General features: G+C 33.0%; 1 protein-coding gene across 1 annotated transcript in view; it reads left to right on the plus strand.

Annotated features, from left to right (window-relative positions):
- Positions 1 to 21,525, plus strand: part of LOC106642164 (protein CEPU-1) — a 486,141-nt gene that overhangs the window by 135,642 nt on the left and 328,974 nt on the right. Inside the window, exon 3 of the mRNA XM_089594618.1 lies at positions 21,043 to 21,204. Within this exon, the coding sequence (XP_089450744.1) occupies positions 21,043 to 21,204 (162 nt within the window). The remainder of the gene's footprint in view (positions 1 to 21,042; positions 21,205 to 21,525) is intronic.

Raw genomic sequence — 21,525 nt, forward strand, 5'->3', positions numbered from 1 at the left:
ACAACAGTTAATTAATAAGCTCATGAAAAAAAGCCGGTGGCATAAAAAATCCAGATTTATTAAGACATATTGGAGTGAGTACAATTGACGAACAAAATCACACAAATTACAATTTCAATAGGGAAGATCATAATTAGCGCGTTAGTTGTGTCAGTGTGGATGAATTTAAGGTTAACAGTGGATGAGAGATTTCTTCTGCAAACCAGCGGGCCCTGCACGGTCGCACGAGTTAGCACAAGGCTGGTGAAAGCGGGCCGACGCGCGACGCCTGAAAGACGAAATCAACTACCACTTGCGGTAGCTCAGCGTTGATGATTATTGCGAATTGTGTATTTAGGTAGGGATCATGATTCTGGAGAGAAAAATGGGGAGAAGTGGACGAGATGTGTGTGCTGATAATGGGGTGCCGATATGTACTGAGTAAGCTGTAATAGACGTGTGGTCGGTATGTAGTGATGTGGTTGAGTGCGAATGGGTGAAAAGAATCCAAACCCAAGATACTGGTGGATGTGCAAACGAAGATGTGAGGCTGATAATGATGATAAGAGTTCGTGGAACAAGTTATACATCGATTTTTTTTTCTATATTATAGTGTACTGACCCCATCTGGAGTACGTACACTAAATTATACATAGATAGTAGGATGTTCGTGGACGTGAGGTGAATAAAGTTGAAGTTAGTGCAAGAATGAGTGAGAGGAAGAGAGTGATGTATGTTAAGCAAAGTGCAGATGTAATGCCCCACCCCTCTTACCAGCATGCCAACGGGACATGAGCCAATCAACGATCAACGACGGGTGCAGGTACGCGCAAGGATTGAGGGAAAAATAGAGTGCGTGTGACTCTGGAATTCGGAATGAGGTTCCGCTTCAACTCTGTCTCTTGATGAAACAATATGTAAGAATTTTTGAGTTTCTGATGATTGTTTGCATGATTTTTTTTTTTTAGTACTCTAAGGTATGTTAAAAATATGCAATATATCGAGTAGTATACTTCTTTTTTACAAAAACAGGGCAAAGTTCTTAGCCCAGCAAAAAAAGCAAAATTATATCGTGCTTTAAGAATATTCTATATACTGTACCTATATAAATACATACAAATAATTAAAACGTAAAAGCAGTTGGAAGACATATGCTGAAAGAGGCTTAAAAAAATTAATAAAATAAGAACTTTTGATTGAGCTGTAACCAACATTTATTCCCTTAAAAATGTAAGAATTCCTTATTTTCCTAGGGTATTTATCAGAAAAAAACTTGAAATAATTTAACAATTGGTTTATTTGACGTATTGTCTCCCAAGAACTTAAAGCATTTCTTATCCAAACTAATTTAAAATTACAATAATGAAGCATAATCTTTTTAAACCTTAAGAACAGTAGACAAAATACTTTACAACACATTTAAAGATGCTATTGCGTAATGCTTAGGGGAACATGGCTTCGAAATTCATAATATTTTTAAAGAAGCATGTAACGTTATGCTGCCACATCAATTAAGAAATTTTTCCATGGTTATTTATATCTGAAGATATTTAATGCAAAAATAATGGTAAAAGGTATTATAATTTTTAAAGAAGATTTAAAAAAAAAAAGATAATGCTTTGTTACAGCTATAAACATAACACGTACGTAGCAGACTGTATTTAGTCTACTATAAGACGTTACAACTTCAACATGTAAAAGCAAGGAAAAGACATTCTCAGCCAACTAGTGAAAGCAAGAGAAGCAGTTAGAAAAAGTATGGGTTATTAAAATTTGGAAAAGATAAGGTTAAAAGAGTACTCAATGGAACTTTTAAGCCAATCACAGATCCTCTAATAAAAATTGTTACTAAAAGGAAAAAAAAAGATACCATTTAGGGATACATAAGTATTTTGAAAAACCATACACAAATAATAACCTATCCGTTAAAAAAACTAAAAGAGAGAAGTATAGTGATAATAACGCAATTTTTGAGACTGCTGTGAGTCAAAGCGATAATGATAATGAAATGAATAATACCATCTAAATTCAGATTCATAATGGTGAACTTGAGGAGAATGCATCTGATAACACATATTTACAGATAGTTAATCAAATTAAAAAAGATTTGTTAGATTTAGTGTATGGGCTTCGAAAAGAAAATAAAGTGTACATCTTCGGTGACTCACCTATACATTTTGAGAGTAATCGAATCAGAATAGACAAGTTAGCATTTCTAATAACCATAAGATTAATGGAAATACTTATAAAAAATTATCCTGATACATCTTGCATTACTACAGATGATGCACATAGAAAGGGATATAGCAAAAATGGAACTATCAGACTGCACAATAGTAAGAAATTTATTGAAATCATTGATCCAATGGTTCACATTATTGAATGAAAGGGGGGGGGAGGATCATTGTTACCTCACTATAAAATTGCTCGAACAATGAATAAAATACTTCAACAAGTAGATTATGTGTACTGGGATGACCCAAATGAGTTAGTTGGCCGCCTTAGATTACTCATAGCTGAAAGATCAGCAGAGAACTATAGCCATAATGATGAGATACTATCAATCATTGAAGAGTTAAGAGAGGCAGGATATATACAGCATGATATGTAACGGTGGCATTTCCCAAGAACCGCGTGTAGAGCGATTTTTTTTGACGCGAACCCCGTTAAAATTAATTTTTTAGGGCAAATAGCTTTTAAATGGGAGCCGATTAAGAATACGTTCCAAACTACCCCTAAATGGGGTTGGAAAGCTATAGCACGCCCGCATGAACTCGCGACGTTGCCACATTGTTATTGGAGCTTAGTCGGTAAGCAGTGAGAACTATATCTATGTGCGCACGCAAGAGCGTCAGCTACTGCTGGTAACTTAAAGGTTGGATATAAAAATTTTTCCTTAAGGTAAATATTGTCTGCTCCTTATGTTGTCAGTTGTTTATCCACGCGCTTACTGTCTTTCTCACTCTTATGTTGGACAAAAACATCTTTAAATTTTTATACTTAAGTAATGTTACCTTGAATGAAAGTAAAATACCATATCAGTAGGGATTTTTTCACTCTACACGATAGTATTTTTTCAAAAATAGTCGACCTCTCGGTCAAAAATATTGTTGTTAGGTATGTCTTGCTTACGTTCCCAGGTATGTCGTCTGTACACGATTTAGAACGAGTCCATTCATAAATTGCAATAATCAAGTACCCGGGAAGTGCCCGGGAAGTACCCGCCAAGTGCTCGGGAAGTACACGAGAAATAGCCCGGGAAATACCTGCCAAGTACCCGCCAAGTACCCGGTAAGTGCCCGGAAAGTACCCGAGGAAGTGCCCGGGAAGTACCCGCCAAGTACCCGGGAAGTGCCCAGGAAGTACTCTAGGCAGTGCCTGGGAAGTACCCGCCAAGTGCCTGGTAAGTACCCGCCAAGTGCCCAGGAAGTACCCACCAAGTGCCCCGGAAGTCCCCGCCAAGTACAATACAGTCGGGTACTTGCCAGGCACTTCCTCGGGTACTTGGCGGGTACTTCCCGGGCACTTACCAGGTACTTGGCGGGTACTTCCCGGGTACTTGGCGGGTACTTCCCGGGCACTTCCTCGGGTACCTCCCGGGCACTTGGCGGGTACTTCCCGGGCACTTCCCGGGTACTTGATTATTGCAATTTATGAATGGACTCGTTCTAAATCGTGTACAGACGACATACCTGGGAACGTAAGCAAGACATACCTAACAACAATATTTTTGACCGAGAGGTCGACTATTTCTGCAAAAATACTATCGTGTAGAGTGAAAAAATCCCTACTGATATGGTATTTTACTTTCATTCGAGGTAACATTACTTAAGTATAAAAATTTAAAGATGTTTTTGTCTAACATGAGAGTGAGAAAGACAGTAAGCGCGTGGATAAACAACTGACTACTTAAGGAGCAGACAATATTTACCTTAAAATAGCATTTTTTATCCAACCTTCAAGTTACCAGCAGTAGCTGAGGCTCTTGCGTGCGCACATGGATATAGTTCTCACTGCTTACCGACTAAGCTCCAATAACAATGTGGCAACGTCGCGAGTTCATGCGGGCGCGCTATAGCTTTCCCACTCCATTTAGGAGTAGTTTGGAAATTATTTTTAATCGGCTCCCATTTAAAAGCTGTTTGCCCTAAAAAATTAATTCCAACGGGGTTCGCGTCAGAAAAAATTGCTCTACACGTGGTTCTCGGGAAATGCCACCGTTACATATCATGCTGTATACTCAAGCATGTGTACATTCAAGTAAGTATCAACATGAGCATTGACGTATTTAGACGTAAGCTGAGTATGACTAAATGTAGCAGCCAAGGTCCTCCTGGTATAGAAATAAAGTCTCTGCAGATGGACAGTATGATTTAGAAAACAAAATATTGTGCAATATAGCAACAGCTATCGAGCCTAATGATGCTATACATTACAAATTCTTTTAATAGAGAAAACAAAGTTGTTAAGGATGAGCTGCATTAAATAAATATAATTTTATATTATTTAAAAGACTCATTTATGGAAAAAATAGTAAACTTGGAAAAAAAAATTAATACCATTAAAGAGGTGTTTTCACAGATCTCTCATATTACTCCAGAAGAATGATTCTAAAAAAAGATGCTATCTCCTCCCTTATACTCCATATAATAATAAATAAAATATTTAAGACCGTTCATTCACTAATTAGATGTAAATGAGGATGGATTATAAAAAGCAAATTAGTGGAAGAGCTCCACAAATCAGCTTAACGTTACTATCCACGTCAAAAGTATAATATACGAGGATTCGATAAAACATGGCAGGCTAATCTCGTTGACATGATACCTTATTACCGAGAAAATAATAGTTATAGATACATACTTACTGTAATAGATGTGTTTTTAAAATACGCATGGACTTTACCAATTAAACATAAAACGGGTAATTATGTCACTGCTGTGATGAAATCTATATTTCATCAAGGTCGTGTACCTCAGAATTTGCATACTAATAGAGGTAAAGAAATTTATTATAAGCCTTTTAAAGATCTTCTTAAAAATTGTAAAATTAATCTCTATCGATAATCTTGAAGCATTTATATGTAAAGGATTTAATCGTACTCTAAAGAACAAGATGTAGGTAAGGTTTTGTCTGAATATTAATTATAAGTGGTTTGATTTGTAACGCAATTTAATTAAAAATTAGAATAATAAAAAACATCAAACGATTGGTATAAAACCAAAAGACTTTACATTAGATAACCAAGTGCATTTGTTAAAAAAGTTTTGCTCACATGGTAAGAAATCTATGAAAAAGCTAAAATTTGAGGTAAATGATAAAGTATGCGTAAATTAAATAAAACAAGCGTTTGAAAAAGAGTATAAATCAAATCGGTCTACTAAGATATTTACAGTCGATGGAATATCTTACACAACACCTAAACCTGTCATTTAAAACATTACAAAAATCAATCTATTGCTGGTGGCTTTTACGAACAAGAGCTGTTAAAAGTCTTATATTTAGACGTATATCTTATATAAAAAGTTTTAAAAAATTGTGGTGACAAAGTTTATGTTAAGTGATTAGGATTTGAAGGTTCCCATTAAAGTTGGATTAGATGTTTAATAAATCATAATAAAAGAGAAGGGATTAAAGCCCTGACCATCGCTCTCATCTGTGTGGTTTAACCACCATGTAACCACTCCGTATCCTTTTCTATCAGTTTATTAAATATTCATATGCTTTTTTACGAGCAAGTTTACTTATAAATATATTTATTACATTAAGAAAAATATTTGTAAACACAACTATACAAACTTAAATTTACCATTACCTAAATACTTAATGAATAAACTTAGTTTATTAACCATTTCGCATAGTTCATTAAATAACTTCTTATCATTTACAAGAGCTTTTAAGACACGATCAGGTAAAAAGAGCTGAAACTCTTTGTTGATGGTAATGACAATCATACGATCATACATTGGAGTTGCATGTTTAACATTAGTCACTGGGTACTTCTTTTCAACCTCTAGATCTGACAACTTCGTCGTTGGCAGGTAGGTATTGCCCGCAATATGGTTAAGTGATGTAAAACTTGTTTCCTAATATTATAATTATACATTAGTTAAAACGGTACCATAAATTACTAAGCATAGTACTTACAACAAAAAAAGCGGTTATTAAAGTCTTGGATGCTTGCAGGGAGACTGTCTGTCCTTAAACTTGCTGGACAACCAAATGATCTCTGGAGCTGAACTGAGCTGCTTATATACCCGCTTGAGCCTTGTTTCCACTTTTTTATTCTTTTCACTCATTTTTCTAACTATTTTACCCTCTATATCATCTACCCTTTCCTCATTAACTTTTCCCACCTTTTTCCCTTCCTCATTGACTTCCCCCACTTTTTCCCTTTTCGTGGGTATCTGAAGCATAGCTCCGTCTTCGTCATTTGGAAGTAGATGACGCTTGTCAAGTGATAAAATGAGCTTAGCTGGAGGATGTAGCTCTTCTTCCTTCTCTTCTTCTTCTCCTTCCACTTTTACTGTCTCCACTTTTTCTATGACCACGTTTTCCTCCATTTCTCTTACAACCATGTCATCTAGATAGATACAGCCCCATGGTAGCGTATCTGTGCTGTCTGGCAGTAACTGACGTTTGTCATCTTGTGGGTTAAGAGATATTTTCCACTGTTGCTCTGTACAGACAATGTGTAACCTGGAGTGGATATTGTTTTGCTGACACATAACTGTAGACTCATAAAAGAGACAGTTCCAGTAGTCTTTAAAGCCGATTTTGGTCTTTACAACAGCTGATTTAACACCCTTTGCTTTCTTAGTCAGCTTCTTATTTTGCACATGGATGCAATACATCTTACTTCGTAATCCAATAAATTCCATCATGATGTTGCCACAACATTTATCCTTCATCAGTCCAATAACTTTTTTGTTTACCAAGGGTGGATTGAACTAATTATTCAGTGGATAATCTGATGTATCAAATCTTTCAATGTCTTGTTTTATAATATTGTAGAAATTTTGTCCGCAAATCTTACATATCAAGCTGTCAGTGTCAGTATACAGCAACTTGCATTTTTCAAATAGTCGACTCATATATGAATAGTGGAAGTCGTTTATGAGAGTCTTTGATACATCGAGTACACTCAAACCAATATAAATTAGTTTTCTCACACTAATCTCTGAGCGTGTGAGTTGAATAGCAAGAAGATTTTCTGCATAGACTAAACGACTGTAGGAGTTTGGTCGAGCAATGAGTGTTTCCACACTATAGCGCCCCCACTTGTTCACTAGCTTGACATCTACTCGTTTACGCTTATTCTCCATAGTCTTACCATACACGGCGTTAATCATAAGTTTGAAAGACAGCTTTTCAAACTCATATTTACTCTGCTTCCTTTTCTTCGTAGTGAGATCTACGTACGGTTTGAGCCATAAACTTTCTCGAAAACGTAGAACTCTATAAACTTTCTTAAGTATCAGTCTATGTGTTATAAATTGCTTTAATGCTTCGTAATGTATGATATAGCGCTCCTTATCATACAAAGTCGTCATAAACCTTTGCTGCTTGGAGTAAGGTAGAGCTATAAGTTGTGGACAGAGAGGTAAATCCTCATGATCATTAGAGATAGCTGTTGCATACCCTAAATTTACTTCCAGTATATATCTATAACAATCATGTAATATATTTAGAAAGTTTGACTCTGTTATGTGATTAACTCATTGGACAACTTCTTTGGGTAATGCCTGTATCATTGCCCACCCATACAAGTTGTTTGCATCAAAGTTCATAAGGTATTTGTCCTCTTTCTCAGGATTATAATCTTTTCCGCTTTTCCCATATGTATTTGTTGTAAGCTTTGGAGTAGCGGTTACAGCATTGACTTACACCTCCTTTGATGCCTTTCTCTGCGAATAGGAGCATGTCTATCTCGGTGAGCAGCTCTAATTCAACTTATGTGAGCTTCAATATGGCGTCCCATGTTAGACGGTTGTGGTGTAGTAATGTGCAGGATCGAACTCGTATGTTGCCATGGAAGTTAAGCGAGAGTTCTCAAAGACGTCTACCAACAATAAAAAGTCAGTCTTAAAATACAGGTCAGAGTACTCTCCCAGCGTTTAAAATCAGAATCTTTCCCAAACACTCTGCGCATGCTCATAGTCTGCATCAGAAATTTTACTATCGCTCATCTTACCATAAAAATCATCTTTAGATGGCAGAACTCTTTCTTTTAGCTTCTCTAAAGAACTAACATAGTCGTGAGGGAATATACACTCTCTTAGCAAGAGTTTTATCTGCTCTTCACTGTATACACAAAAAAATTCACTGTTGGTCATCTCACATTTATCCAAATGTGATATCAATTTTTCCAAGGAGGAGAGCATGAATTGAAGCGAATCGATAAATCAAAAATTAATATCACTGCCTTTTATATGCTTCATGGATTGAATGTATTTCTCTTTATTTTCAGTGATAAAGTTGACTCGTCCCTCAAAGTCTTCACCAATGGTCAGCTTTGTGATGATGAAGTGTGAGTCGTTACCTGTTAGGTTCTGAAAGATTACTGGTACAAATTTTGAATTCTGGTAGTTGATGTTGCAACTTCCATGTGTAGCACCTCTAAATTTTCTAGTCAAATGACAATGATCTCGTACTTTCTTCTGATTTGTTTTGAATAAGTCACTACAAATATGACAAGCTTTAGTCTGTTTAAACTCATTTTCTTCTGCATGAGTCAAGTTCTTCGGCTTTGGATTCTTATATAGCTGTTGCAAACATTCCGCACTAGCTTTCAGTTCTTGAAAAAACCACTCTGCTGGAGTTTCCGCATCATCTTCTCTTTGGTAACTCTTGTAAATTGATTGACTGTCTTGAAGCTGCATTTCATATAATATCTTAAACTATAGGCTTGATGCTTCTAAAATGTACGTACATCATTCTCCACAGGCTTAACTAAGCACTGAAAATCTGCATAAATGACATAAGGGACTTTTTCTGCTAAATTAAAATTTTTAAACTTAAGAATATTATTTTCTTCACTTGGTAACTTTATTTGACACTTGTTTATGTTATTGCAATCAAGTGCATGCATCTTGAGCTTATCTTCAGTGTAAAAAAATGTAAACAAATGTCACAAGCCCAGCATTTCCTTTTTTTCTTTGATATTTGATCTGCTAATAATCTTGACAGATTCTTTACCTATACGAAGAACCATACATTAACTTGTATTAAAATAGTAATTGCTTAGTGTCTGAATAGCTATCCGATTTATATATATTTTAAAAATTCATAGTCAAAAAATCAGCCAGATAACCAACTATTGGGACATGACCGAGTACTGGGACATCGACCTTACATGAGTTTTCTTTTTTCATGGAGGTAATGTGACATGGTAATACTGTATGCTTGTCACCATATTTCCGCAATATATTTTTATTAATAGAGACAGGATTTTGTTTCTCAAATTTTCCAATTTGTTTAAGAGATCGTGGGAATTCTTTTCCACTGAAGTTTAGTTCATTTTCATATGCTTGATAATGACATACTCGCTTAGCACTGTTATCCATGGGATGTAGTGCGGTCAGAACTGCCCACATAAAACACTCATTATCATTGTTTTATACATTCATGCACGCTTTTATTATCATTATATCTTTTGGTAATTCAACATATAAACTTGCCTTCCTTGGATTGATTTTGTTAATATTGAATGTCAAACTAATTATCTGCTGTAACGTTCAGCCAGAGTCTCTCTCTCTTAAAACTCTTCCATCTGACGCATGATAGGCTGTCTTATGTTTAAATCAAACCAATCGTCATCGTCTATGTTAGTTGACCTTAAGACTTCAACATTCTTAGTATTAAAATGCTTTCGATTAATGACTTCTACATCATTTTTTTGTATTATGTTCTCCATGGCAAGATCAAAATTAATTTTCAATTCATTGTGCTGTTCTAAAGCATTTCTAACTTTGTTAACAATGAGAGCTGTAGTAACGTTCAAGAAAAAAGCAATGTTAATGTCTCCGTGATTAATTATTACACCAGTAGCTATACGGTTTTTGAATGCTGATGGTAAATCTTTCCACTCTAGACTGTTCTGCACACTAAGATAATTTGCACTATTTTGATTACCATCACTGCACTGCTGTTGTAATTCTTCTCTGGTCTTCCTTAGTAAACGGCCCATTTTGTCTTGAACGCAGAACACAGTAGCCCAGATGAGTTGGCTACATTGCATTTCTCCTCTAGGTAATGATGTTAAGACATGCTTTTCCAAAGCTTCCAGCGATTGATTGATCAACTCCAACCATCTTCGTAGATCTTCATCATCTGCTTCAATAATCTGCCTTAAGGCTTTTAGCAGAAAATCTGTGGTGTACTTAAAGTACTCGACGTGCATGATGTCCATAAAACAAAATAGTATATTATGAAGATAATAAAAAAGACAAAAGATGACGGAAAATAATTCGAATATACATACCATTTGATGATAAATAAATAGGTCAGGGATTTCGTGTATTATCTTTAAAGAAAAAAGATCCTTTTTATACAGTGTAATGACGTCACCGTTCAAAATTTCATACATAGAAATACCTTCCCAATATCATATATACCTTCCAGTCAGGTTTATGATACTTCCTAAGGAGGCTGCCTCCTTATCTTCAGTTCAGTTGAAGTGGTTTGTATTAGAGCTGCAGCACCGTGGCTGCTTGCTCGCTTGCGATATCTTTACTGATTTTTCAAGCTACCCTTGCTTATTTTATATCCATTAAATGGAAAATCCCATTATCACCTCGAGCCAGCATCACCACAGCCTCTACTATCTACTGCTGCGCACACATCCGTATGTCTTATTTATATGCGAGGATATAAATATTAGCAGCAGTGCTCAAAAATTTCAGTCGAATCCAAAGAGAGCTGGAGTATATATTAGTATTTCTCTGACCTAGTGCTTTTAACGAAGAAGACCATAAAGTATATCATTGATCTTCAAGGCTTTCTGAGGTCACCTTACAACTTTATTCCCAAGGAGCTTGCCATCATTAACTATAAAGAAGAGGATGCTCAACCTAGAGTCCACTACTTTCAACCACAATGTAAGTGGATAGATTTAAATACTAAAGAAAGTTGTATTAATAATTGGTTGGAAAAAATTATCATGGAATTGTGTGGAGTTCAGGTATAATCTCATATGAAAGTCATACTCGTTTGCTACAAGAGGCATTAAAAAATGCAAGTTGAATACGTGTAAAGGGTTTAGAAAAGAAAAGTTATTGAAAAAAGTCATGCTCGACAAGAGGTAAATTATGAATTATATTGTAAAAAGTGTATTTATAAAATGTCTAATTCGTATTTTTTCAATAGCACTATAAATATGGATGACCATAGTTGCCCCTCTAATAAAATAATTTCAAAAGATGGTTCTGTAATGTGTTCAAATCATCCTCTGTGTTGAGATGGTGCATGCGCTGTTAAAAATGTATATGCAATGAAATATTGGATGATTCAACTTGAGAAGTGGAAAAATGGAGAAGAAACAAGGGATTTGATAAGGTAATATTCATAATTTCCTTCAAAATATGAACATAAATGTACAGATGGGAGCGCAGGTTGAGGCTCCCACTGTCTCTCTCTTTTTATTTTATACAACTTTTATTTTCTTAAAGTGTTCAAGATAATTAAGTGAAAATATAATTTGAACTCTTTACGTTTCACGCTGATAATGAATTTAAAAGAATTAATTTCCAAAAAGGTTAACTATAAGATGGTTGATTGAAATCACTTCAGTTTATTTAAATTATTGTATTACTACAAATTCTTTTTTTCTTTATTAAAATCATTATAACATTGAAAAATATTATTATTTTTATTATCACAGGATTCATTAGTCTTGTTATTATTATTACAGGTAAGTCGTATGTAATACATTTAATTTTGTTTCACCCCTGCTTCTGCTTATTTTGTTTAAATTTTTTAATAACTCTTCTTTCTTCGCCTCTGTGAGTAGAAGTCTACTTTTTGGTGGTGGGATAATACGTTGACCTGTCAGTTAATGTCACTCCCTTTGTACAGCCCATTTTTGTACAACGCTGATTTTTTTATCTCCGAGACAGATGGATTAGATCCATGACTCCCACCAAGTTTCATAAATGCGTTGTTTGATTTGAGTAGTTTCCTGATCTAACAAATAAAAAAGCACAAGTTAGTAAGAAATTAAGTCGACAAAACAATCAGTCATCATGCAATGTATAAAGTTACAGCAATATGATAAAAATATCGTAAAATTTAAAACAATTTAAATTTACCTGATACTGTAGTCCAGGTGGTCGGTTTTAGATAAGTCGTACTGTGTAATACTTTTGCTATCAGCTCTGAGCCTAAAACTGCAGATGTTGATGGTAAAGGTGGTGGAAGTGTACGTAGTAGAAAAGGTAGTTTATTTGGAGCTGTAGGACCTGTAAAATCATTAATTCAGCGTCACACACCAAAACTTTAGTAATCACTTTAAAAAATATCGTTTAGTAAAAAAAAGTCTTGAATTCAGTTTTTTTTTAATTTTTTTAAATATACACATCGCCCATATAATGTAAGACTTACTTATATTATGAGCTGGTGATAAAGCTCTCCTCTCTATGTTGTTTTCGTTTTCATCTATAAATAAACAATTTACATGTAATTAAACATTTTAAATTTTCAAAGTTATTTAAAGATGTATGCTCACGATTATCATCGTATTTTGGAGAACTGCCTTAACTCAGCTCCAACGGAGAGGTCTCGAGCCAGTGTAGGGTCTGCTTTTCTTGCTCGGTGCATATAATCTTCTTCGATAACTCAAAAAAACAATGATTAGCAACGGTCTAGCAGCGGTGTTTATACCCCATTGAAGGTAGATCCCCAAATCATTTACATGGAATCCCGTCCAGTGAATCCCATCAATGAATCCCACCCACTAACACTCCACTAGACCATCTATTAAAGTATAATAAATGGCTTAGTCTATAGACACTATCCATATAATCAGTCTCATATTTATATACCACTTTCTAAGAATCTGATCCGGGAATCCCACTAACCTGCTGAATACGTTATAGAACAATTTTTTTTCTAATTCGTACAAAATTCAATGTGTTATATAATTTATAATTCAAAAAATTTTCATAAATTTAAATACCTTATTATATCTGATAGCATAAAACATTTGGAAATATCATAAACATACCCTATAGTAATCAATAGTTGTTAATCAAATTAAAGATTAATAGTAGTATCTTAGTGGTCAGCAAAAAAAGAAAAAAAATAGTTAATAAATCTTGAACTTTAATTTTTAAAACAGAAACACTTACCTGATACATTTTATCCTGTATCAATATATATATACACATACACACATATATCATTTTTTCAGAGTTTGTTCTCGTGATACTAAATTTATGTGTATTACATAATTTATAATTCAAGCAATTTTCATTAATTTAAATGCTCGTTATACCTGATTGTATATGACATTTAAAAACATTACAAACTTTTTTTAGAGTAACAAAATGTAAAAAAAAAAAATTAATGTTTAACAGTTTTATTCTCAGGTCAGCAAAAAATGAAAATAAGAAGAAACTTCTTGTATTTTGACTTTTGGAACAGAAGTCGATGGATTGTCGTAGCTAGAAATAAGCAGTGTTCTGACGTCCAGGCAAAAGATTAGTTGAAAAATATACAAAATACAAAAATGCTATTATGTAGACTTTTCAAAACGAGTCAATGAACACTAATAAACGAAGATATTCAATTCTTGGTTACTGATATTTAAAAAAATCTTTAGACATTAAATTTCACTTCTTTAAATACTAAGCAGCTGCAATATGAAATTCTATTTAACATGCTTTTCTCACAATTTATATCTTGATTTGTAATACCTATTATAAAGGGTGGGTATACTTGTTATTCCTAATGTCGTCCATGTAATACTTAAAAGATAAAAGTCAATGGACTTTTTATAAGATGAAAGATTCATTGTCACTTGCTGTCATCTGATGTTCTCTTAAGCATAGCTGATCACAAACACTTGTAGCTGTAGTTAATCATGTGAGATATAAGTGTGCCCGCTTACTCAAACAGCTTCTCTATGGTGTAGTATTCACTGCACTCAAGCGCGCGCGCGCGCACACACACACACACACACCTTACAGTAATAAAGCTACTAATGTGCATGCAAAATATCTTTTAGGAATAACATGTTGTAGAATAATACATTTGGCAAAAGTGGATATATGCCAGTCCCTGCCTGGGAGATGGAACAATCTTGTGTTAGTCTTCAAGCAGAGTTTAGGGTCAGTCCCGCGTGGGAGCTGGAACAGTGCCAGCTTTAAGCCTTGATCTACGAAAGCTGCTACAAAAGTTAGTACTGGTTGGCTTATAAGACATATCGATCCTTGGTTGCCAGCAAATAAATGAGCTTAACGTCTAACTGTAGTTTTTTTTATAGTAATTTACCCTAATACTACCTTAAAGTACCTTTACTACATTATACATGATTTTTTTCCATCCCCACTCAATGAACTGTACTGGATAATGTGAGCATGTAAAATTAAGCAATAGGCTGCTAAAAAAATCTTCATGAGACTCAAATTTTTAACGATTCATTTTTGTTCAGAAAAATCAATAACAATATGGCCTAGTAACTTTCCTATTTAAACGTCTGGGCAGCACCCTTATAGCATTATTCTGACGTTACGTGTGCACTGCTACTATATATTAGATGTAGGTACACTGCTGTAAGATATCTATACATACGTGATGACTTAAGGGTCAGTGCCTAAGTACACGATCAGACAGAGCTAATTTTGGGAGTACGAATAAAAACTCCGAAAAATCAGGTGTTAGTTTAAACAATGTTCCGTTGGTCTTAACGCCAACCTCATCAGGCTCACTTTAATAACAAAGAAAACAAAAACAAAAAATACAATAATTTTTGTAAATAACATTGTAGGGCCACTGTTTATAAATATCAATAATAGATACACACGTCTATATCGTTAAGACGATCGTTACAGACTGTTGGGCACCTTAAACGAATAACGCAAGTGTCAAACATGTATGTACTTCTATATATACATATAAACAATAAATGTACGTTTCTTGCGAATATAGATAACGTGTGTACGTATTGAAAAGAGATTACTTAAAGGAACTTTATGTATGTTATTAAGAAATAAGGTATCTTTTTTTTTATTTATTGTTTGCTTAGTTGAGTGTACATGTAGCGTTTCTGATATAAATCTTTTTTGTTTATTTGGTTCATGATCTAGTATTTTGGTTTGAGAAAAATTTAAGTTATGGTTGGATTCTTTCATGTGTGAAGCAAAAACAAGTTCATCTTTCTTTGTACTTTTGTGGAATGAGAAATGATAGACGATATTGGTTTGATCAAGCTTATCAATTTTGTCCTTCCCACGAATGATAACACTGTCCAATTTGTTTTGAATAGTAGGGTAAAATTGTATATTTAATTTTTTCAAAGTTTTTGAACAAAATTTGAAAAATAATGGGTTGTAAGGGATAGAAAATTTTATTTAAGCACTTAGATTGTCATTTAGTAAAAAGTTATTATTATTATTAGTATTTATTATTTAGTTAAGACCTTTCTTAATGTATTTTGTACAAAAATATTAGAATAGTCATTATCGCGTAAAATCCTTTTAGCCATGAGAATATTCTTACTGTGAAAGGATTTATCAGATAAAAGAATGGCTCGATCAACCAAACCATATACAGCATTGACTTTTAACGATTGGGGATGGTTAGAATTAAAATTATTTATTCTGTTGGATGAAATTGGCTTAACATACTAATTAGTGATCATTTTCAAGTTCTTATGTGTAATTGTAATGTCTAAGAAATTTATACGACTGTTTTTCTCTACTTCGCAAGTGAATTTCGAGTGATTGTCTTGTTTTTAAAAAATCTGTAAAAATAGTTTGGCCTGATCTTTGTGTACACACATGAGAGTGTCATCGACGTATCTTTTATATAGAAAAGGAACGCAATCATGATCTTCTTTTAACAAGCACAAGGCTTCCATCTCAAGATCTTCTAAAACTAAATCAGCTAATAGTGGAGAGACAGGAGAACCCATTGGGCTGCCAAAATTCTTTTTATAAAATTTTTCATTAAAAGTGAAGTAAACATTGTTGAATAAAAATTTTGTTCATTCTATGATTTCATGATAGGGAATTTTCAAAAAACTGTGGATTTGCATGTATCTTTTTATCAAACTATGTACGACTGATTCCAACGAAATGTTTGTAAATAGAGTAATAACATCTAAAGAAATAAGAACATAATTTTCTGGTATTTTAAGATTACTCTGACAAGTGGATTACCTTTATAGACTGTCACTTTCTTCAAAACTCAAGACCTCGCAGAAACTACACAACAACTTGACTTATTGTAAGGGCCAACAGACTTTTCTAAAAAAGTGTAGGACACAAAATTATTTGCCCAAACACATTGAACAACTAAAAAGGTACCATAATAACTTTTCTTTTCACAACAAGTCAGACTATCACTTTTAAAAAAAACAAATATACTCTTTTACCTACAGTTTACTCAATATTGAAATTGATGATTGTTACGCACATATATCCATTTTTGAAAGAAATATTATATAGTTTTAGAAGATATAAAGTCTGATATAAAGTCTGATATAAAGAAGATACCTACAGTTGGACTCCAACTGGTACCAATGTCTGTATTAGCCCAAGCAAGGCAGCCTAGTTATGACTCAATCTTTCACTTTACTGATCCAGTTTAAATTTTTTATTTGAAATACATGTTAACGTTAACTTACTAAACGGTGGAAGGATTTAAAAATTGAATGAAACGAGGAATTTTCTCTGCAATGACAAACATCAAATCAAATGAGCCAATTCAAAATAAACGTGTAAAAAAAAACGGTAAAAGTAAAAGCTATCAATTTTATGACTTAGGGAATAATAAGTTAGCTTTCATTAATTTTTTACGAATTCAATAAAATAATATTGATAAACGATTACAAAAAAAAAAATGATTGAAAAAAAAATAAGTTCTATTAGAATTGCATGGCAGCCTCCCTTTCTCCATGGATCCACCGACCATTCTTTTTATTTATTTTAACACAAAAACAACTTCAAACACTATTGTTTATCATTCGAACAGAGAGTGTCCAATTTTTAAAGTCATACTTATATAGGCACGTTCTATGCTACAGTGTGAACCAAACTTCAGATTTGTGGCTTTCAAAAAATAAGTAACATAAGTGAATTTTGTACATTAATTTTTCCCCTTGCATCGCAGCGTCATGGTCTAACCCTCTGCTCTACGTAGCCCAGTATGCTGCAGCACACTTTTGAAGATCACCATGCAGCACTACCTTGTGTCATGCCTCCAACCCAAACACGAATCTTACTGTTTTATGAAAACAAATTTTTATTATAATAAAAAAAGTATATCCTTATACTTTATCCGATTCTCTAAAAAAACAAAAAAAAAATTACTTTTTACATCAACAAACCGGTTATTTTCTGCACGTTAACCAAGTACCCTGTCCACTCTGACGTAAGCAATAGTAGTTAAAGAGAATCTGCTTCTTTTTGTTGTACTAGCCCTTGTATATTAAATTACTGAAAATGATTTTTTTACGGTTTTTTAATTTAACTGGTTACCTTATATGCTATATTTTTTACGTAATTATTTATCATTTCATAATTTTTTTTTTCTAGCTTTACAAACCATTTGTCTAGTAAAAGCTTTTCTATGAACTACTTAATGTCTATTTAATTTTTTATTAGAATAAGGTTTTTTTTTTTGATAAAACTTTTGTTTTTTTTAATAATGATTAATTTATACAAGGTTTTTATGTACAAACTGCTCATTTTTGTGTTGTTTTACTCTTTTTAATATTTATCATGTGTAGAAGAAATTATTTTTAAGCTACATTTAGCATATAATTCTACCCTTTTAAGGATAAAGTGGTACTGTAGAATGTTATACATTTTAGATAAGAACAAGAATCTATACCTTTCACTGCAATTATCACAAGCCAACTATGTGATTTTTTTAATATAATCCAATTACCTAAGTAAATCGTGTAACGAGGTAAGCCGTACAGAATAAACGTAAGCCACTTTGATGTATTTTTATTTTTAATTGAAAATCAACTAATCATCTACGCATTATCATTATGTTTTTTAACAGTTGTTATTGACAGAATATTTATCATCATTTTATGAAATACAAAATTTAGTTTACTAACATTTTTGAAGCAGCTTCTTAAACTAATGTTGTAGGTATTGCACACGTTACTGATTGTAGGAATAAGTGTGTCAGCGCAAGTAGCAGTCGTGAGCCTGATGTTGCAAATGATTTGAAGGTAGATAGTAAATTAAGATAGTTGTTTGAAAATAATCAAAAGACCCAGTAAAAGTAGCTTTTCTCATACTAACCAGCCTGATATAAGTATACAAATATTTATAGAAATCTTACCCAATGTATGTTCAAAAACTTATTACAACAATTTTGGCATCGTTTCTTATACAATATGATTCATAGAACGTATATTTATGTTTTTCTATCGTCTACCATAAGTGTCATAGAATTACAACTTCGTAGAAGGGTACTCAAGCACTTACTGTCTACTAATTCATACGAATACTGAGTTTCACGTAAGTGCATTTTTTCTCATCGTAGGTGTACGATTTTGTAACATAGTGTAAGTCTGTTATTGCAAACTCTATGTATGTTGGAAAGCACCTGTGTGTAGCAGTAAGTCTGCAGTTAAGTGATTAAAATTCAAGGTATGACAAGGCTTTATAACTATCCCATTAACTTGGATTTTATTTATTGCCTTTCTAATCAATTCAGTCTGCCTTGTTTCTTTCTCTTTAGTAAACTGTACATTTGTATATACACATTTCTTATAGTTATTATTTTTTTTGTTTGCTAGCCTTGTATTGATACTGAAGGTAAAGTTTATAGAACGCGTTGATGTTCAAAATTAGAAATAAATAGCTGTAAGTCATAAATTTGAGAATAAAGTTAGTCTCATCTCATCTAAGGTTATAAGTAAAGTTATTTTTGAGATTATACTTTTAGAGGAGCAGTATGTGCAAGAGTAAATCAACGACTTTGGAATTCTGACGTTAAGAAAAACGCTGATAAAAATAAAATTTTTTTATAACATCACTCTTAACCAGTCTTACTTGGACCACAGTTTTACAAGACACACTTTTAATTATATGGATTTGAACCTGCGAATTTTTGTATTCATGCAAGGCGCTTTATTTATTAGTATGCTATAGATGCTTCTGAAATGAGACATTTAGTTAATTTATATAATGGTGTGGATCGTATCCTATTTTCTATTTCTATGTTTATTTAGTGCTTATCGATAGTTGTTTTGGGTTAAAAATTACATACATTGATATATTATTCAATTAATAAACAGATTCTTTTCGCACGAGACTTACTCGTACGAGATGTACATCTGTAGTGAACTTTATATTTTTACGGAATACGCAAATAATGGTTTTAATACCATAATAGACGTCTAAGGTAGAAAACTTCCATACTTTGGGATTTCTTGATTAATATTATAATAGTAATGTGCCCATACAAAAAAATCTTTTAGCCACTGGTGTGCATGTAACTAGGGCAACTACGAGGATGCCTGGGCATCGATAAAAGCTCCATGGTTAAATTTATTCGAAAAAATACATGCACATCAGTGTCAAAAACTACCATTTCATGCACTATTCCAAAGAGTTTTTCAAGTAACTTGTGACTACAACACTTTAGTGGTTATGTTGCCCTTATATCCGATGCTAAAAACTCTTACTGAAAAATAGCATTTGTCCTACGTTTTTGATAGCTACAGCTACTCATACAAGTATATAACTAGTAGTGTGGAAACAATTTTTTTCACACTTTTAACTTAAATAACTTTTTTATAATGGTCGTACAGATCTTATACCGCTTAATAGCTTTTCTTTTTAGATGAGACAAGTACGCTTCTACATTAGGCTGCTAATGAATAAGGAGTTAAAAAAGTGTGTTCATATGATTTTAAGACAGTGCTTAGAGCTCTTGATGAGAATAATGTCGATCTTATACGCCATTGGCATATCAAAAAATAACCTAAGATTAATTGTTACTTGATCACTGCCACAAAAGTGAGGACCGATATTTTCAATGGCTTTTAATCCATCAAACTATGGTAAGAAATAAACACGAAAGGTAAGAAATGAATAACCTTAGATGTGTGATTCAAGCGAAAAAAGACCAAGTCTCAAGTTGGTGAGCATGTAGTACCAAGCCTCCTAGCTATAAGAACCACAGTCCAAACAACTAGGTTATTATGGCTTTCTAAACTATTTTTTATCAATCAATATTTAGTTGAGAGATCTCTAAGAAGACAAGTAAAAGATTAATTAATTATTAAACAGAAATTTACAAAACGTTTATTTACTTCTTAACTTAAGAATCTTACGTATTCAGATCACATACACATTAATAAGCCTGTTATAATAGTTTTAAGGGTCCAATTATGGGTTTGAACGTAACAATTTATGTAATTTTTCCTATTTATTTTTTATTGATTGATAGAGTGAATGTGTTTAAGAAAATAATTTCAAACTCAAAAACAATCGTAGACATTCAGATATCTACATAAAGATCTTAGTGTTTCTGCTTTTAGACGTTATGATCTTAGTAAATATTATTTATTAACTAATTTAATGAATTTATGACCATATTATTTTAAACTTTTTCACGTATGTACTTAGAGAGCATCATCAAAGGTACGCTGATAATAATTTTTAAAGTTTTGTTTGTTGAAATTACTGTGCTCAGAACCCTAATAATGTGTTGCACACACATTGTCTTTATTCCATGTCATTTTGAGATAGTATAATATAATCTAACTATTTTGTCACAATAATATTTTACTAAATATTAATATAACATTTAAATCAGCTCACTCTAACAAATGATTTTTATTTTTCTGTCGAAGTCTAATTCAATAACTTTTAGTTTCACCAGATATACTAAACAACGAAACAAGTGCTGATATTTCGGTGAAAGAAGGAGAAAATGCTACTTTGTCATGTAAAGCAACAGGAAGACCAATCCCTAAAATTTCATGGCGACGTGAAGATGGCAGCTTAATTTATTTTAGAAGAATTTCATCATACAGTAAGATTCATTTAATTTTTTTCCACATAATATAATTTAATGTTGTAAAAAAAGATTTCACGTTATAGTAGGATCACCCTAGATTTTGGCAGTGAAAAGTCATTTTTATCCAGAAAAAAATCAGGATTTATGATAACCTCAACAGCTTACCTGACCTAAAGAGACATAAAATAATGTTAGGAAAATGACCAAAAATGGTGAAAATGGTATTAATAGAGATTTTGCGTTCACAGTAGAAGCAACAATTCCGATTAAAAAATACTGTACATAAATAAAATGCGTTATTTCAAGATAGAAAAGAATTAGTCTCGTTGGGCCTCA

This window comes from Copidosoma floridanum, unplaced genomic scaffold (genome assembly GCF_036245765.1).
Source record: "Copidosoma floridanum isolate Cflo_tuat_1 unplaced genomic scaffold, Cflo_Japanese_pri ptg000021l, whole genome shotgun sequence".
NCBI classification, from domain to species: domain Eukaryota; kingdom Metazoa; phylum Arthropoda; class Insecta; order Hymenoptera; family Encyrtidae; genus Copidosoma; species Copidosoma floridanum.